The sequence below is a fragment of the Mchenga conophoros genome, linkage group LG17, assembly GCF_057382185.1.
Source record: "Mchenga conophoros isolate Kocher_MC1m ecotype Shallow Benthic linkage group LG17, M_conophoros_male_GT1.1, whole genome shotgun sequence".
Classification (NCBI taxonomy): Eukaryota; Metazoa; Chordata; class Actinopteri; order Cichliformes; family Cichlidae; genus Mchenga; species Mchenga conophoros.
This window is the reverse complement of record NC_140542.1, coordinates 32,351,956-32,369,549: the sequence shown is the minus strand read 5'-3', so window position 1 is coordinate 32,369,549 and position 17,594 is coordinate 32,351,956. Positions and strand designations below refer to the sequence as shown.

The 17,594-nt window shown below is 39.7% G+C and overlaps 1 protein-coding gene across 4 annotated transcripts in view; it reads left to right on the top strand.

Moving 5' to 3' along the window:
- Window positions 1–17,594, top strand: part of grm8a (glutamate receptor, metabotropic 8a) — a 296,830-nt gene that overhangs the window by 127,564 nt on the left and 151,672 nt on the right. For all 4 annotated transcript variants that reach the window (XM_085252307.1, XM_085252306.1, XM_085252309.1 and 1 more), the window contains exon 3: window positions 4,223–4,439. In XM_085252307.1, coding sequence (XP_085108433.1) covers window positions 4,223–4,439 — 217 coding nt within the window. The remainder of the gene's footprint in view (window positions 1–4,222; window positions 4,440–17,594) is intronic.

Here is a 17,594-nt window from a genome sequence, read left to right as displayed (position 1 = left end):
TATTCATTAGAGCAAATGGAATTAAGGGGATTGCAGGCATAATCTTCTTCCCCAGCGATGTGGGGGAACCAAGCTGTTAATTTGCCGCCTCTAACTACACCTCCAACTCAGCTTGTTTTGAAAAGGGCTCAAGTCATTGTGAGTCAATGGGAACTCACAGTACGTAAATGATTTACAACACTCAAACGTCGATTGACATTTGGAAAATTAAGAAGGTTTCTGCACCTCTACATATCTGTTTTTCAGGGATCTATGAATGTGTCAGTAGTGGTAGTAACTTGGTAAATGGACCAGTACTTATATAGCGCTTTTCTACTCCAACTAATCACTCAAAGTGCTTTTTACTACAAGCCTCATTCATCCAGCCACACACACATACACACAGGCACTTTTTTTTTATATGTACGTTTTCGATATTTGCAGTGCATCCTGATGGAGGCAACTCTGGGTTCAATATTTTGTCCAATGGATGCTTTAACATGTAGACTGGGATATCCAGTGACTATTGTAGCACTTACGTGGGTTGAAATACAGTATCAATGGATAATTACCAAGGTAATGAGTATTTTTGGGCTAGTATCAGAAGATTAAGAACGACCCTTAGAGCTCTGCTACATGAATGGCAGAGAAACCAGACAAACACAGTTGTGTGGCTTAAAAGTACTTTAGTGATGTTAAGCCTTTTAAAGGAATTTTGTAACCAACACTGAATTACAACAGGTTTTAACAGAACTTCAAGTATAAAATTTTCCCCCAAAGTAGCAAAAAAATAGAATAAAAATAAAATTGTGCACAAGTAAAGAATTGGTCTTTTTTAAGTCCAAATGGTGCTGGTGGGGTCCTTGACAAACAGGTGTATTGCAATAGAATCTGTCCAATAAGGAGTGAGTGTGTGTGTGTGTGTGTGTGTGTGTGTGTGTGTGTGAGAGAGATTGTCTGTCCTACCACACTACTTGTACAGTAGAGGATTGCAGTCCATCAATGTGCAAATGAGTGTGCGTGTATATGTATATCGTCTCCTAGGATCTTAGGTTGGCTCGCCATCCAGTGAACACTGTAACACTCTGGGTTCTGGAATTGCTGACCTGGTCTTTGGATTCGTCCCATATAAAAACCTGTTGAGTGGATGCTCAGCGTTTACGTGAAGCCACAGCTCAGTAAACCTTCCGGTCTTGTTCTGTCCTCGATAACAATTTTTAGCCCGCCTGCTCTGTTCGGCTATAGAAGCAGGAGACTGAAAACTTGGGAGCTGGTACTAAGGAAGGATAAGAGCTGCCTAGAGCTTCACTGATTGGCTGACACGAGAGGAGTGGAGTAAAACCTAACAGCTCTCATCAGAGCTCATCAACCCTCGGAGAAACTTAACCCTTGTTTAACCAGAACAAATATATAAATCTGTGTCCCTTTTTTGTTTAAATAAATATTTTGATCTCTTTTCACTTTCATTAAACAAGAACAGTAAGAACAGAAACAATGAACATAAAATGTTTTACTTTTTCTTCTTTTTTGTTTAAGATGATTTTAGGAATTGGGTTACACTATACTGACATTTATTTACAGTTATTTTTATTTATACCAGACGATACTTTATTTTAACAGGATAATGCTGTAAAAATATGTAATTAAATCATTTATTATAGCATATATCTAGTAAAGCTCCAAGTTTTACAGTATTTTTTTAACAGTACAACAGTAATTCTGAGGCACCAGCCCTATCACAACAAAGAACTGGATAAACCAAAGAAAAAGTATGGAAAGATGGCTTGTGCTTCTGCGTTGTCAGTAGCTTTGCTTGTGAAGTACAGTCGCACTTTTAAACAATTAAGTCACTCGGATATTTCACTGGGTGTGTGCTCAAGTACGGCGTGGAGCAGCAGCGAGCAAACAGCCACCTCTGCCCCTCAAACACAGGAAAGAAAGGAGAAAAGAGAAAATTCATCATGTTTTCTCCGAGTAGAACTAATAAAGCTGGAGTTTATCGATACCACAGTCTTTAATAATTTAGCCCTGGTGCACGTTTTATTACCTGTTTTCGCTACCTATCCCTAGTGACTATATAAATGTCTGCAGAAATATTTTGTGAAAACACAGGTATATTTGGGGTAGACGGTACTGGCTCTATGCCTGCAGTAGACAATATTGGATGTTGAATCTGTACTTTATGTAACTCTCGCTCCCTCACTGCACTTGCTCTTTTCTCTGCTTTTCGTCCTCTTACTCAGTAATGACTTGGGAAGGATGACAAGTCATTACTGAGTGTGTTTGTCTGAGTATGTCTGTGGTTCCCAGCTTTAGAGTGAAATAACAAAAGATCAAAGTATTAGGTTTGCGGAGGTCACAAAGTTTCTTTCCCATGGTAAACAGACGGATACCTCATACTCCTGCATCCATGAATTCAGTGCTCTTTGAAATGGATATTCAGTTATTTAAAAGTACATAGAGTAAAAGACCAAGTAAAACGGTGGAGTTACACACAGCATAGACGTGAACGCAGCAGCACATGCATGTAGCCACATACTGTATATACAGTGATGAGCTGGAATTGGCTTTGATTTTTTTCCTTTTTTGTTTGTTTATCATTACCTCTATGAATTATACATATCCTGAAGTTCACCAGAGTTCCCAATTCTATTCCCCTGACAGAGGAGACCAAAAACGGCACTCAAATGCTGGAAGTGTGAACTTCCATTGGGTTGGAAAAATGGAAAGTTATTAAACAACTGAAAACTGAGGAACAAAGCTGTTTTGTTTCAAAATTAGATATCCAGCCAGCAATAAAACAAGAATTTTTCCATTTAGTACTGAGCAATGAGCGTTGTCATAGAAGTGAAAACAAAATATTCTCTCTTCTCAATATTCTCCTTATACACAGTTAATGTGCTGTACAGGTTAGGAATTACAATTAGCATACTTCATTTACAATACAATGCATTTTTATGCTGCATGCAATAATCTTGAAACTTAGCATTATTTACCTTTGTTTACAGATTTGCTTCAAAACCACTGAAGAGAAATAACTTACAGTATCTCTCAAAATGGATCGCTGACCTTTTTAAAATGGCAAAGACAAGTATAGATGCACAGCGACAGAGACTTCAGATGATGCTCAAAGGGAATAAAGACAGTGAGTGATGGCCTTTAGAAACATTCAAGTCACATAAACACACATACTTGCACACACTGTCTGTCCTAAATCTCCCGCCTGGATTTGCTGTGTTCAGCAGTTGTCGACGTTGGTGTTTTTGTGTGTGTTAGCATTGGAGACAGACAGCTGACACACCTTATGCTTGGGCTGAGATTGGCAGTTAAGAGTTGCTTCGAATGTATGCCAATGATATGTCTGCCCAAAAACTCTGTGTGTGTGTGTGTGTGTGTGTGTGTGTGTGTGTGTGTGTGTGTGTGTGTGTGTGTGTGTGTGTGTGTGTGTGTGTGTTTGCGAATGTTATAAATGGAGGGGCTTCTCCCACTGTCAGGGGGAAAAAATCAATCTGCCTGTCAGCCATTGAACACCTTCGGCCTGTTATGCCACCTATCACAAGCAATAGACGTGTGTGTGTGTGTGTGTGTGTGTGTGTGTGTGTCTTCTGTTATTTCGTCAGCCTCTTTGTCTCTCCGTTCTGCAATCTGACTGTTGTGCTTTTCTTTCCCACATGTCTCTTCTCTGTCTCTTTTAAATTTTCTCTCTATCCTGAATCTGTCAGCCATAATACAAGTGTTGAAAAATGACACCACCTGCTTACCTTTTAGTTACCACACTGTCAGCCTGTATTCATATTTCCAATTATGAAGCAATTATGCTTTAATACCTGTTCATCATCAGTATGTTTTCTTTTTCCTTTCATATCTATGAACCAGCAATTTCTCATTTTAGTTACACTGTAACTTTCATGTTGATGACTTTGTCTCAATTTCCTGACAGTTGTTTACCACACTGATCCTGCAGGGAGTGGGCGTTTTGTAATTCCTAGTTCAAATATCACTGAACCGTTTTACTTTTTCGAGTTTTTTTTTTTTTCATTGTATGGGAACACATTACTTGTGGTGATAAACATTAAATTGAAAAAATAATCATATAAGAGTCTTCCCACTTTACTCATTTTAATATGTAGGCAGTAAAACAATTACACTATTTGGCTCACGTTCAGAAACACCACGCTATTAACTGTGCTTTTTTTCACATTTCCTCAACATCTTCCTTCCTTCTTCCCCTTTTTCCATCCAGATCCCGCAGATCAGCTACGCCTCCACGGCTCCCGAGCTGAGTGACAACACTCGCTATGACTTCTTCTCCCGTGTTGTGCCACCGGACTCGTACCAGGCCCAGGCCATGATGGACATCGTCACGGCAATGGAGTGGAACTACGTTTCCACGCTGGCCTCAGAAGGCAACTATGGCGAGAGCGGCGTTGAGGCCTTTATCCAGATTTCCAGAGAAACTGGTAAGAGCGAACCTTTCCTCTGTTCATCTGCATCCCCCCTTAAAACGAAACCTCAGCTCAGCCTTGATTGAGATTAGAAGACTTGTATTGTTTTTCTATATCATAGATTGTTCTGATTTTGTCTACATTTTATGGCGACGAGTTTTTATCCTCCAGCTTTTCTGGGAAAATGTTTGAAGCAGCATTTATATCTCCTTCTCTTCTGTGTTGTGTGACACCTTCATACAGTATTTGCTGTGACTGTCACTCCAGAGCAAATCATAATTTAAATGGATTTGAGTGAGAGCAGAGCGGAGGTCTATACTAGAGTTAAAAAAACTGTTAGAAGGCAAGCTCGCCACTTCTGCTCCACTATCAGGATGTAATAACTATGATATGATGTTCATAGTGCACTTTGGTGTATAGTACATGAATAGTGGCTTTGGCCTGCAATTTTGGATGAATTGTAGAAAGAACACAGTGGAAACCTGTTGTTTAAAGTTCTAGAGAAACTCCGGGGGAAGTTCACTCTTTGCGTAAATTGCAGGCTGTAGATTGCAGACTGTGGCGAGCAAACTGAGAAAGTTATTGTCGCAAACATGTGATGGACAAGTGCAGCCATCTGTGTATCTGTCTTTTAGTTCTTTATGCATGTATTTCTTTTTTGGCAGTGACGCCAGCTCTCGCAGACGCATTCAGCCGGTGTGAAAAAGGTGTGCTGTCATGGTTATTGTCCCTGAGAATTAGCAGAACAAGCTCTAAACGTCTAATACGGCAACTCTAGTTACTCTAGTAGGCAGGCGGGTGATACGGCGTTAAAGAGTGGATTTTTATGTTGACACAAAGACAGGGGTCATATTAAGCAGGTGGAAATCAAGAGTGAGGTTGATTTTAATAAGGTGGTGCAGAGTAAATTGTTGGTGGGAAATGTGTCTTGGGTTTTGGCCCGCACGCAGTCATTTCAGAGCACATCTGTTGCTGGTGCAGCATTAATGTGCTGCCACTTTGGTGCTTTGATCAACAAAAGCAAAGCTAAGTCACTAAACTGCTGTAAGAACTTGGAGCAAATGTTCAGCAGTAACAGACTGTAAATGATCAGTTTTGTCATTGCTGCTTAAACTGTCATCTGCAAACTGGGATCAGTAATTTGAGCAGGACCTGTTGTCCTCTGCAGCTTTATGCTGTAGTGAAAGCATCTCAGTTCATTAAATCTCTTGATCCATCTGAAGGCAGCAGGACTCACGCAGCCATGTGTCATCAAAGGAAGGACAAATGGTGGAACAGTGACAGAGTTACGGGTGCCTGAGGCTAACTGATGTCCATGACGATCAAAAGGCTTATCTGTACTGTAGTACAATACCACAGAAGAGCTGCTGTAAGACATATCTGAACACCTTCATGCTTCAGAATGGTAGACAGGTAGTATAACAGTTGGGGCATGGTCACCCCTACCTGTCTAGAGCCTTCAGTGGAAGCATGAGTGTCTAAACTGAAACATGGAGCTAAGTAGGAATTCCCCCTTATTGCCAGGTGCATGAGCATGATTTAGCAGGGAGAGAGATAGCAGCATGATGCATTTGGTAACAAGCTATTGAACCCAGAGTAGGAAATGTTCTGCTGGTAAACCTCAGGTACTAAACTTTGTTGCTGACTATGCATGGGGTTACTACAGCTGTCAAGATACTGGAATTTCAAAGTCGATACCAATACCCAAGAAAATACTCAATACTAGATAAAAGCTTTTGAGCCCATCGTGCAACAACAGAAGTAATGAAAAAGAAGTTATTAACATTTGTTAATGTTCCACAAATTTTTCCAGTTATAAGTTAGAATTAGCAAAATATTTTTAAAAAAATGCCCAACACATATCAATAATGTAATTATTGTGGAAGAAGAGCATAATGGAAGATGGAGTGGTAAAGTGTGGTATCACTTATGCTCATTGCCTGCTTTTCAAAACTGACCTCAGAGCTATACAACAAAATAAGAAACCCATTTCAATAAATTATTGTGTAAGTAGTTAAAGCTTATCATATATTGTCCACCATTCACACTGGTCCACCTCAGTCTGCAGCTCTTTGCGTCCTTTCTTCAGCTCTTGAGCCACAAAACCCGTCTGATTTGGCTGTGCTGCTCCGGATTTCACTCTTCATTTGCTCGGTTTACTTCTCTACATTAGACTCTGCTCTGTTGGGCTACGGTTCCCCCGCTGCTCTGCACAGCCAGCAAACTGCCCCGTTCTCTGTTTCCGTAATCCGCTCTGTCACTGCTCCATATTCCATCCATGTCACGTTCAGCCTGCAACAATTATTTATCTTTTATCTAACTAAAATTCAGTAGCTGCTACCTTAATGATAACAGATGGCTAATGTGGCTACTGGGTAACTGCTAACAGTTAAACAGCTAATGTCAACATATATGCTGGCCAGGTTAGCTTTTACGATAACTTTTTAATACTTCACTGGGTTGAAATAGGAGCTTAACTGTGCTCTCAAATTCCTCCTAAAGCGCTGTTCAGTGTTAAGAACATTAACTACTACAGCTGTTAGTGATTGGAGGGGCTGTGTGAGTGTTTGCCGGCAAATTATGATGCAAATTATATTAGTTAAAATTGGTTGGTTTCCTGTCAAATCATACAGTTCACATACATAAATAATAGCAATGCTCCAAATTTTAGAAATGAAATAACTTTTAGTAAGTTACACTGCAAAGTGCCATTGTCACATTTTATTGGAGTAGTTTGTGCTTACTTGACTTAATTGACAGAACACATGATTTAAAGAAAGGATTTATCGGTCCTGTGTTAGTCTCTGCCACCTTTACAACACTATTAAATAAAAGTAGCATGTCGTATTCTTTAAATGCACTAGACCGTCACATTATAGTTTATGAAACAGTTTAGAGTAGAAATTAAAATACCTTGGAACATTTCTGTCATATAAATGCCTTCATCAGCCTGTTTTAACTGTTTATTTCTGCCATCACTGTGCAAATTAAATTAAAAAAAAAAAACGTACAGACCTGCCTCTGGCTGCAGATTTGGGGTGCTTTGAGTTCAGGTCATGCTGCTCTGCACAGTTGGGACAACAATCGGATTTCCTGGAGAAACCTCCTTCTATTTGTTGAGCTGCTGTTCTCATGCATCACTTAGAGCAGAACAGCTGTTTTCAGAGCAGTGACACCCGTGATGAGGGAATTTGTCACCACGGCCTCAGTACTTTTGAATTCCACTTCTAGAGCCGAAAGTCTGCAGGTCTTGAAGCAGATATCCTGCTCACAGCTATATTTTGTTTCTTGTCTCCCTGCAGCAAGCTTTTGCCATTTTCTCTTAGCCAAAGTCTTGGAGAGTAATGGGCTTCTCATGGTGATATACTGTACTGTTGTTAGCTGGGCTTGTATTTAGCAGTGGGATGTAAATTGGACAGTTGTTGGCTCTTGATTTTTACGGGCTGCTTGTGATCGATGTGTTTGCAGGTCTCTTTTAGTCTCGGCCTGCATTTCTGTTCTTTTTAAAATCACTCTTTGCCTGCTGTATTATCACGGAAAGATTTCAGGGCTGGGTTTGCTGTGAAGGGACAGTAGATGATGTATTTTAACTACTTCACTGGATGGTGGAGTGACAGGAAAAATGAGAACAAATCACTACAGAGTAAGTGAGAGTGACAGAGATACAGAAAATGAGAGAAACACAGAGAGATAGATCACTTGTCTGTTTTGATGTAAACTCTAAAAGCACGGTCCCTGTGGTCCTGGGAGCATCAAGATGGGTGAATGCAGAATCAAAATCAGTTTATGAAATCCTTCAAGTGATGTTGACAGATCAAAATGCTGCTGGTTTCCCTTGTTATGTCTCAAATGTTTTTTGAAAACACATCATGTTGGATGTTGACAAATATTTACCGACTGACAGAGCCAAGACGAGTAAAGAATCCATTTGAGGGGATTCTCATCAGTCGAAATATTTCCAGTTTTTATTTTTTATCATCCTGTTGATTTTCTTCCCTTTGTTGTTGTTGTTGTTTCTCCATTGTTTGTGTGCTGATGCAGAAATGACAGTTTTTTTTGTATGTCTGTGCTGTTGTCTAGCTGTCCATCTTAGTCCCGGTGCGTGTTTGGAGCCAGCTCGCCCAGGGTTTTGTGCAGTGGCAGTCAGCACATAAATGTTTTGTGTGGTGTCAGATCAGTGCGTGTGTGTGTGTGTGTGTGTGTGTGTGTGTGTGTATACGTCACTGTACAGTCTGAAGCAATACTTAGCAAAGTGTGTATTTGTGTTCTGGGCCGGGGGGTGGGGGCATTATCTTGCTTTATATGTGTGTAGGTGGATGTGTGTGTGGGTGTATGGTTGGGGCTGCATGCTGTGACAGCAGTCACTCAATTCTTTACTCTGCCTCTCTGAAGACGCCAAGCAAGCTAAGGAAGATACAGGGATGGCAGAGTGGACAAAACGCTGGTGAACAAGAGGAGGGGACAGGAAAAAGTGACAGGACGGGGAGAGTTCATAGTGTGTTGGAATTAATGAATGAAACTGGACACTGGGAAATAGGTAGAATAGGAAAAGAATAAGGAAAGGAAGAGCAGCATTAGGATAAAAATAAGGACCCTGGTAATGATATTAAGCATGCGTTGTACACATATGCATGCATATATTCCCTGAGACACAGTCATATATTTTCATTTTATTGCATTTCAATAACAAGTGGACCTCTTCAGATTCACTCGGAGAGAGAAAATAAGAGAAAGCGAGCTGCTGGGAATTTCTAGGATGTTATTTTGTAACTGCGGTGTAATGAGTGAAGTTTACAAGGCACTCTGCATACTGATACCAAACATCCATATGAATTGGTGTGTAATCATTCACCGATGAGTGTTAAAGGGTGGGTGTGTTTGAGAGAGTTATAGAAAGTGTGCACGTGTACTGCGTGCATTGTGAAAGGATATTAATTGCCAAAAACTGCTCTCATCACATTAGCATATGTCAGGGGTTAGTGGGTGTGTGTGGGGGGTGAATAGGTGATAGTGGCAGCAACAGAAAATGTTTAAAACTGTCCACTCAGACTTTTTATTTAAGACTCTGGAAGTTAAATCTTTACTTCTCCAATACGGTGTTTGAAAGTGAATATGTCCTACTTATGTTTGCTGCCGCACAGCTGCAGCGCTATGCCTCTCCCAGGAGGAGTAAGTAGAAAATTCTGCACATCTAATTTTTCAGCCAAGTCCACAGAGCAGTCAGCAAAATCTTTGTTTCAAAAGGACTGCTTTAGGAGGAAAAAACAACTGGAAACAACTTTGTTTTTAGGTTAGAAGGGAAAGAATGCAAAGAACAGGATGCAGGTGGTAAAGAAATCAACCTTCCTATGTTTGCCTTACTTTGCTAGCTCTTAACACTGGCATTAAACACAAAATTTCACTAAAGCACTAACTCTTGAGCCCACACCTTAAAAAATTGCCACAGTGGCCAACGTCAAACTGATCACAGTTCTTTTTCGTCTCCAAAAGCATGGATCTTGTCAGATCACCCCTTGCCATTAGTAACCAACCATGAGACAAAGTATTATGAACTTTGGCTTAAGATATTAGAACCCTTTGAGGAGGGAGATCGCAATGATGCTGTAAGGGGAGCCAGATAAGGTTGGCTCCCCTTACAGCATCATTCATCTGTATAGTGGTTTATTATATCTGTCCAAATAACTGCAAATTATTTAAGCCTGCAGTCTTTGTGCCCATATGTCCAAATACCTGCTGGCGAAATTATCAACACAGTCCCCGAGTGGCACAGCTTGCTTGTAGAAGAATCTAACTCATAAGTCTTCCCTGATCAAACCTGACCTGACAAGGTTCGTTTGGAGTAGGAGTTCTCACACAGATGTTTGGCAGCTTCTAAAAGTGTTAGAGATTTCTTTCTTGACTACATCGTGCATACTGTTTGTTAGAAGCAGCTAAAGCCTTTGACAGGGTGGAATTTCATTTTCTCTTTGAGGTCTTAGGGAGACTTAGATCATGGCCTGAATTCATTAAGCGGGTAAATGTGCTTTATAGTGCCCAGAATAAATTTGCATATTTTTTAATAAAAGCTCAAATTTTCAATATCACTATTTGATATGTTGTTTTCATGTTATCTAAAAAAATAAGTACACTTCAAATGATTCACAAATAGTTTCATGCTGCTTTTCTTTACATGTTATCGTGAATGTTGTGTATTCAGGATAACAGATACGGGGAAGGATTTGGTTTTAAAGTAGGGATGCTCTGATGCGGTGGAGTCAACAGGCTAATAGAAATTCAATACAGAATCCTTATGAGATTGCAGCAAATACCTCAGTGTCTCACGACTTTATTTCGAGGCACCCCCCACCCACTGCGCAAATTGTACTTAAGAAGAGGGATCTTGCATTTGGCAGTGCCTTCTCTGTCTCACAGGAATATAACTTAATTTTTAAAAAGGAAATAAAAATGAACCCAGGCTTATTTTTGTGGAATCTTTTCAGGTGTAGAGCTCACTTTAAGAAATGTTCAGCACAAATTATTTAACAAGCTTCTTTTATTCACACGAAGAAGCATTTTATTTCAGTGGGTTAGATCCAGACCTCCCACAGTTCGCCAGTAGTATGGAGAAAACTTTAAAGTGTTAAGCCACAGAATGACTGCACTCTGCCTTAAAGTGGAATTCAAACTTTTTTTGATGAACTGTGGGAGACTTCATCCATCTGCCTCTCAAAATGGGAACCAGATCTAGTATGCAAAGGACTTTGCACAGAGGAAGAGGGGCCTTTTCCTGCCTCTCTACATGACTTTCTTCAAAGTATCTTATTGCTTAGTAATTCTCACTATTTCTTGTAAGGGAACCAAGATACTAGTTTTTGGGTTTTTTTTTGCCGGAAATAATGTTTGGTGTTGAAACTGAGCTGATTGTGCTCATGAACATAGTTTTTAGATACACCACACTAGCAGCTTTGTACTTGATACTAATTTGTCAGTGTTACCATGCAAATGTGCTACACAGAAAGGACCAGATTTACTGTTGTTTTGTTCCAGGGCAAAAGCCTCTTTGGGCTTAAAAGAGTACTATTAGGATTTTTTAGGAAGCTTTCTTTAAGCAGTCTTCTGGAATAGTTCTATAAGCTTCTTGAAGGACATTCAAAGCTCTTCTTTGGGCTTTTGTCATGCATTTTTTTTGCCAAGATGATCCCACACTGTTGGAGTAATGTGGGGTGGCCAACGCACTGATAATCTTCCATTGTGTGTGTTCTGTATCCAGAGCATCTAATTTATAATCATACTGTACTTGTACTGTTTTTGGTAAGTACATTATTCACCCCCCAGGTACATTAATTGCATTCACTTTTCTGTTATTTTGGAACGCACTTGGTCAGTATAGAAATGAACTGCCTGCGTCCATGTTTGTAAATTACCATCTTCTTAATAAATCATAAACAGAACTTTTAAATCTCCATCAGCGCATTTTAAACAGTTTAAATCATGTCCATGCTGTTTAATTGGCTTCTCATGCCAACATTTCTATGTTTCTATCCATGTAGGGTTCTCTAGTATATATTTAATATATTTTTTGTTTGCTCATCCATGCCTACATCCTGAAATATATTCACTGTGACGTTAACTGCATATGTAGCCTGCGTGTTGTCACCCCCAGCCATGGCTTTCCAGTCATGCAGAACTAGTAACAGACACAGCTCAGTGAGCAGGGGCCAAATGTGTTTACTCATCATTAGTGTGTGCTCATGAACTGGATGCATTAAACAGGTTTTGTACACAGCGAATCGATGTAGCCCACTGATCAAAGGTTAATGAATAAATAATGCAAAGGTCAACTTTTTTTAGGCAAAAGTGGCCCTGTTACAGTGTTAAAATATCACAAAGTTGCATCTTACATCACACAGAGCAGAAGCAACGCATCAGAAAAGCCTTTTTTGATACCGAATCCCTGAAGAGCAAAAAAACCAAAACAAACCCAAAACATATTTTTTTCTGACACAGAGGTCTAGACCAAAAACAGAAGCACGCAAGCATCTCAACCTGGTAGTGTTTCATTTTAGTGCTGAGACAGTCCAAGCTCCTGGCCTACATTTTCATCTAAAGGGCAATCTCCCTTTCCACCATCCAAGAGTACTGTTGACCCTCTCTGTAGAGAATACATCATGTAGTGCTGAGGCCACAGCCTCCTAAATCAACCAGTGTTTGAAACGTATGGATTTCTGCACTATAAAACAAGAGGTGGCAGTGTACTTTACCAAAGATAGAAGACATCTTTTAAATCAAGTCACGGCCCTTTCTCCTTCCAGTACCCTTCCTCACCTCCCCGTGGAATCCAGCTGGGATTAAAACTACCACATCTACATTCAGACACACTGCAGACAGAGCGAAAGGGGATGTGTGTTTGCAAGGGAGAAGGAAAGAGAGTGGGCGTGACTCAATCTGTGTGTTACCGAGTGTGTATGGGCACCTGTAAGTGTAGGGGGCAGAGAGAGAAAGCATATGTGTGGACTGAGTTCACCGGCTTAGAACAGTCAACTGCCCCTGACACTGGCCGCTCTGCTGCAGCTCTGGAAGGCGGTAATGAAGAGAGGAAGGAAATGAGCGGGAGAAAAAGGGCTGAAAGAAAATAATTAAACGTTTATCTCCAGATTCATTTAATTAGTTCTCTGGCTCTACACTAATCTTCCGCCTTTTTGCTTAGCTTTGCCTCTTTAGTTCGCTTCGAGTCCACTCTTGCCCTCCACATTGAAGGCGGGCCTTGTCATTATCCAGCACTTGCTACTAGCTATTCTGTTTTTTCATTGAGGAAGAGCAGATTGTACATTAATTGAAATGCACCTATCATCTATTTATGAGCTTTTACAGTATGTTCCATTTTTAGACCTCACTTGTGTTGGAGAAAAGGTAATGATCTGAAAAACAAAGAAAATCCTATATTTTTTGCTTGCTGTATGAATTCAATTGTTGTCTGGTGTAAGTGTGAGTTTTCTAACACAGGCTGTCGCACAGCCTCACAAAATATAAATGCTCAAGAAAAAGCAGCGGGCACTTAAACACACTCTCTAACTCTCTCAGTTGACAATGTATGTCTCTCGAGTGGAATTAGCTCTCTGTTTCTTGTCCTTGATTACACTCCCCTCACAACTTAAGACTGATACTATTCATCACCACACTCAGACACAGACACACACTCACATGGGGAACACAAACATCAACCCATCCATTTGTAACTAATTACACCAGCCTTGGTTCTCATCTCAAGGTGAAGCTGTCTTAGTTGCCTGAAGGGCCCCAAAGTCTCAGTTGCTTATAGACTTGTTTATCCTCTTGGTATGAGGCATGATTGTCTTTGTGAATTCAAGTTCTTCTTTTATTAAACCTTTTATACATATATATATATATAAGCCAGTTTGAAGATTAGTTCAGAGCAAGAACACTGACAGAAACTAACCATAATTAGTGCATGTAGTAAAAACACATTGTGGAATACATTATTTTTGTTTCTTGCCTTATTGAAAATGGTTTGGCTTTTACTCAGAAATATACAGTAGTGTGCAAAAGTCTTTATTTTTTTGCTCACAGACTTTTTAAAATTAGTCTTCGTCAGTATTCCTCCAGGCTTTCTTTGGACATCGGCTGCTTTTTCACACATTTTCAAGTGATAACCTATATCTGACTATTTTCAGGGGGATACCTCTTCTTTTTTCTAAAAATTATTATTATTGTTGTTGTTGTTGTTGTTGTTGTTGTTGTTGTTAAGCCACTTAACACAGTGACATATGAATAATTTCAAGATTAAGAAAATGAAGAAAAAGTTAAGTGAAACGGAGAAAACACAGAGTTATGCCAAATTACACAAGAACTGGACTGAAAACCAGTCACAACAGGTCTGATAGAGTGATGAATCTATATTTTCCTGGCATGCACGGAGGAGGTCAGGAGAAAGATGCAATAATGTTCACAGCCATCTGTAAAACATGGTGAACATGGTGAACAAAAGGTATCCAACATCCACAGAAGAGCTTTCAATGTCCATCAAGAAGCCTGAAGAACCATTGCTGAAGGCTACTTAAAGGAATGACAAGAAAGATTACCTAAGAGTTCAGGCTGAAGAATCAATGTGGTCATCGCAAATGTTAACCTTCAAGCTCGTTAGCAGCTCGTTACCCACTGCGCTTTTGCTTTTTATTCTGTATATTTGCATGTTTCAATAATTCATTGCACCTATTTCTTATTTTTGTAGCAAAATATAAAGAAATAAAGGTGTCGTTAGACTTTTAGACAGAAGAGGTGATTTAAATCTTTTCAAGTCTCCGGATTCTATTATAATCAGGCCAATGTTAGCCTTATGTTACCAATCTCTCACCTGGGTGAAATTGACAATATCTATTAGGAGTTAACAGCCCTCTGCAGATGGCATTAGTATTGCCAGAGGACATCTAGAGAGGGTAATTATTACCTCAGTAACTCTGTAAATTTCATCCCATCCAGCTGAAATAGCCATTTTTAGCAATTATCCCTGGCCTCCCAATAAAACATCCAACAGAAATGATTCCTGGAAAACTCTGCCTGCAATGCTTTTTCAACCTGTAAACCCATTTCAGTATTTTGAGCCCGGTCTCGGTGATTGGTTGGGAGTTGAAAGAATAATTATGAAGCAGTTTGGCTGACGTGCAATATGTTACACAATAGATTTCAAGGCCCTGTAGCACAAAACATAAATCTGTCTTGTTCGATAGCAATCATTAAAGGCAAGTTTAAATTTCAGAGTTCGCTGGTGGGTATACACAGTAATCAACAGTAGTATGTATTGGCTATATGTTCTGGTACAGCACTGGGCCACGGTGGAATGTGCTATAGTGCCTTTGCTATATGTTGATCAGTGCTTCTGTTGTGTGTAGTGTCTCTTTCAGCTCTAGTGGTTTTCTTGACAGGGATGAGAACTCCCCATATTCCACAGTGACAGAGCAAGACAGGGTGGGGAGACAGAAGTACAGATGGAGGGAGAGGGAGGATTAGTGTGCGCATGTGTATGTATATGCGTGTAACCCTCTATTCTCTGTCCCTATTTGGCCTCATAGAGATCAGTGAGAGAGAAACCTCCGCCAGTTGCTGCTAAGCCCCAAAAGTAATTTCAGCTATATTATTGCAGCAGTTGGTACACATAGGTGTGTTTCTATGTGTGTTTGCAGCTTATGTCAGGCTGTGCTGTAGGTATGTTTTAACTCAGTTTTTATATATGCATATTTGTTTATGTGTGTGTGTATATATGCTTATGCAAGAATTATGTGTGTTTTAGGTTTTGTTTTTTTGTTTTTTTGCGTGTGTGTGGCTTGTGCCAGTTTGCTGTTTTTGCGTGTGTGTGTTTTGGAAATCTTTCTGCACAAGTTAAAAGCACTTTCAAGCCTCTTCTCCGTTCTGCTCCAGTAACTTAAGGTTTTTCTCTTTCCCTCCCTCATGGTTTTTTTTTTTATTCATTTTTTCATCTATGTCTGCAAAAAGGCTCTGGGGTCACAGTTAAAATAAATGACAAGAACCAACGTATTCAGGCACACAAAGGGAAAAAAAACCTGCTTGGCAGTAAAGGTGCTTTGAGAGATCCACCGCAGAGCTTCAACCCAAAATATCTCTATTTCTTAAAAAGTATAGTTTAGAAAACCAAACACGGGAGTTAAATAATTTAACATATGTGAACTCACACAGTCTTCCCAGCTATTATAAGTCTTATGCTGTAGTATCTTTTTTTTCACAGCACCTGAACTGGTCGAACAAGGAAAAATAAACACTTGGATTTTTTCTACTGCATTTTGCTGTGCTGTATACTTGTGCCACAGCCTCCCATCTCTACTTGATACAAAATGAACAGAAAGAACCACAGTGTTTATAATAATAACAGAATCATTCTACTTCAGTTTTTATAATTGAACAAGGATCTCCAGGTTGTCAGCTTGAAACAATACCATGACATGGTACATTAAGGGGCAGGGATAGCTCAGTAGGTAGAGTGGTGGCCCCATGATCGGAAGGTCGGTGGTTCAAATCCACTGAACAGCTACCCTGCGGTACCCCTGAGCAAGGTACTGTCCCTGCACACTGCCCCCGGGCGCCCAATGGCTACCCATTGCTTCACTGAGTGAATGGGTTAAATGCAGAGAGCAATTTCCCCAAGGGGATCAATAAAGTATACATTCATTTAAAAAAAAAAAAAGATTAAATATTATTATCATGCCTATTTGGAGTGCCATTCTGGATCATTCTGTCCTTTTTTAACCTGTTAACCAGTCACAAAAATTATTTATAGGATCTGCAATTTTACCATTGTTACCAGCAGAGGTTAAAGTCGGCAGGTGGGGAATAGTTTAGAAGCAGCAAGGCAGTGAGTTTGCCAACTACATTCTATGGTATACAGATATCACAGTCTGCCCTTCACCAGTCTAACGTCATGCATCACTAGACCACAGCACTGCAAACTAACTTAAATAACACAGAGTTATCAATATTATTTAATTTGCTTTTAGAAAATGTATAAAATATAAAGTATCCAGATAACTTCAGCAACACATTATTCATGGATCCAGTGTCCAGTTAACCAATTTAAAGCTTAGCTTGCATGTGCTAATTGTTTGTCACGCTGCACAAAAAAAGTTTGTGTGTCATTATAGCGAGCTGTTTAAAACATTGAATTTGAAATTACCTGCCAAAAAGTTACTCTTGTTAAGCTCAAGCCACTTCTGTACCGCTAGTTAGGATGCTGAAGTAGGGATGGGACAGATAAAAAATGTATGCTATAGAATGCTAGTTAAGCTGATTAGCAAGGTTTACTCATAGATTGTATAAATGGTAAATGGCCTGTATTTGTGTAGCGCTTTACTAGTCCCTAAGGACCCCAAAGCGCTTTACACATTAACTTTGTAAGTTCATTGCATGGGTACCACCTAAATAGTGCTAACATAAATAAAGTGAAACCTATTTAAAACATACTCAAATTTCACTCAATCTCAATCAAAAAAGGAACTAAAAAATAAAATAAAAAGAAATGCTGTTGTTTTAGAAGAAAAAGAAAAGTACGCTTTTATTAATATTTAATAGCACTGCAAGCCTCAAACGCACTTGGGAAGTCTAGTTCATTGCCATGAATTAGCTGAGGTGTAACCTAAAAGAAAGCTAGCAGTTTTAGCCACCTAT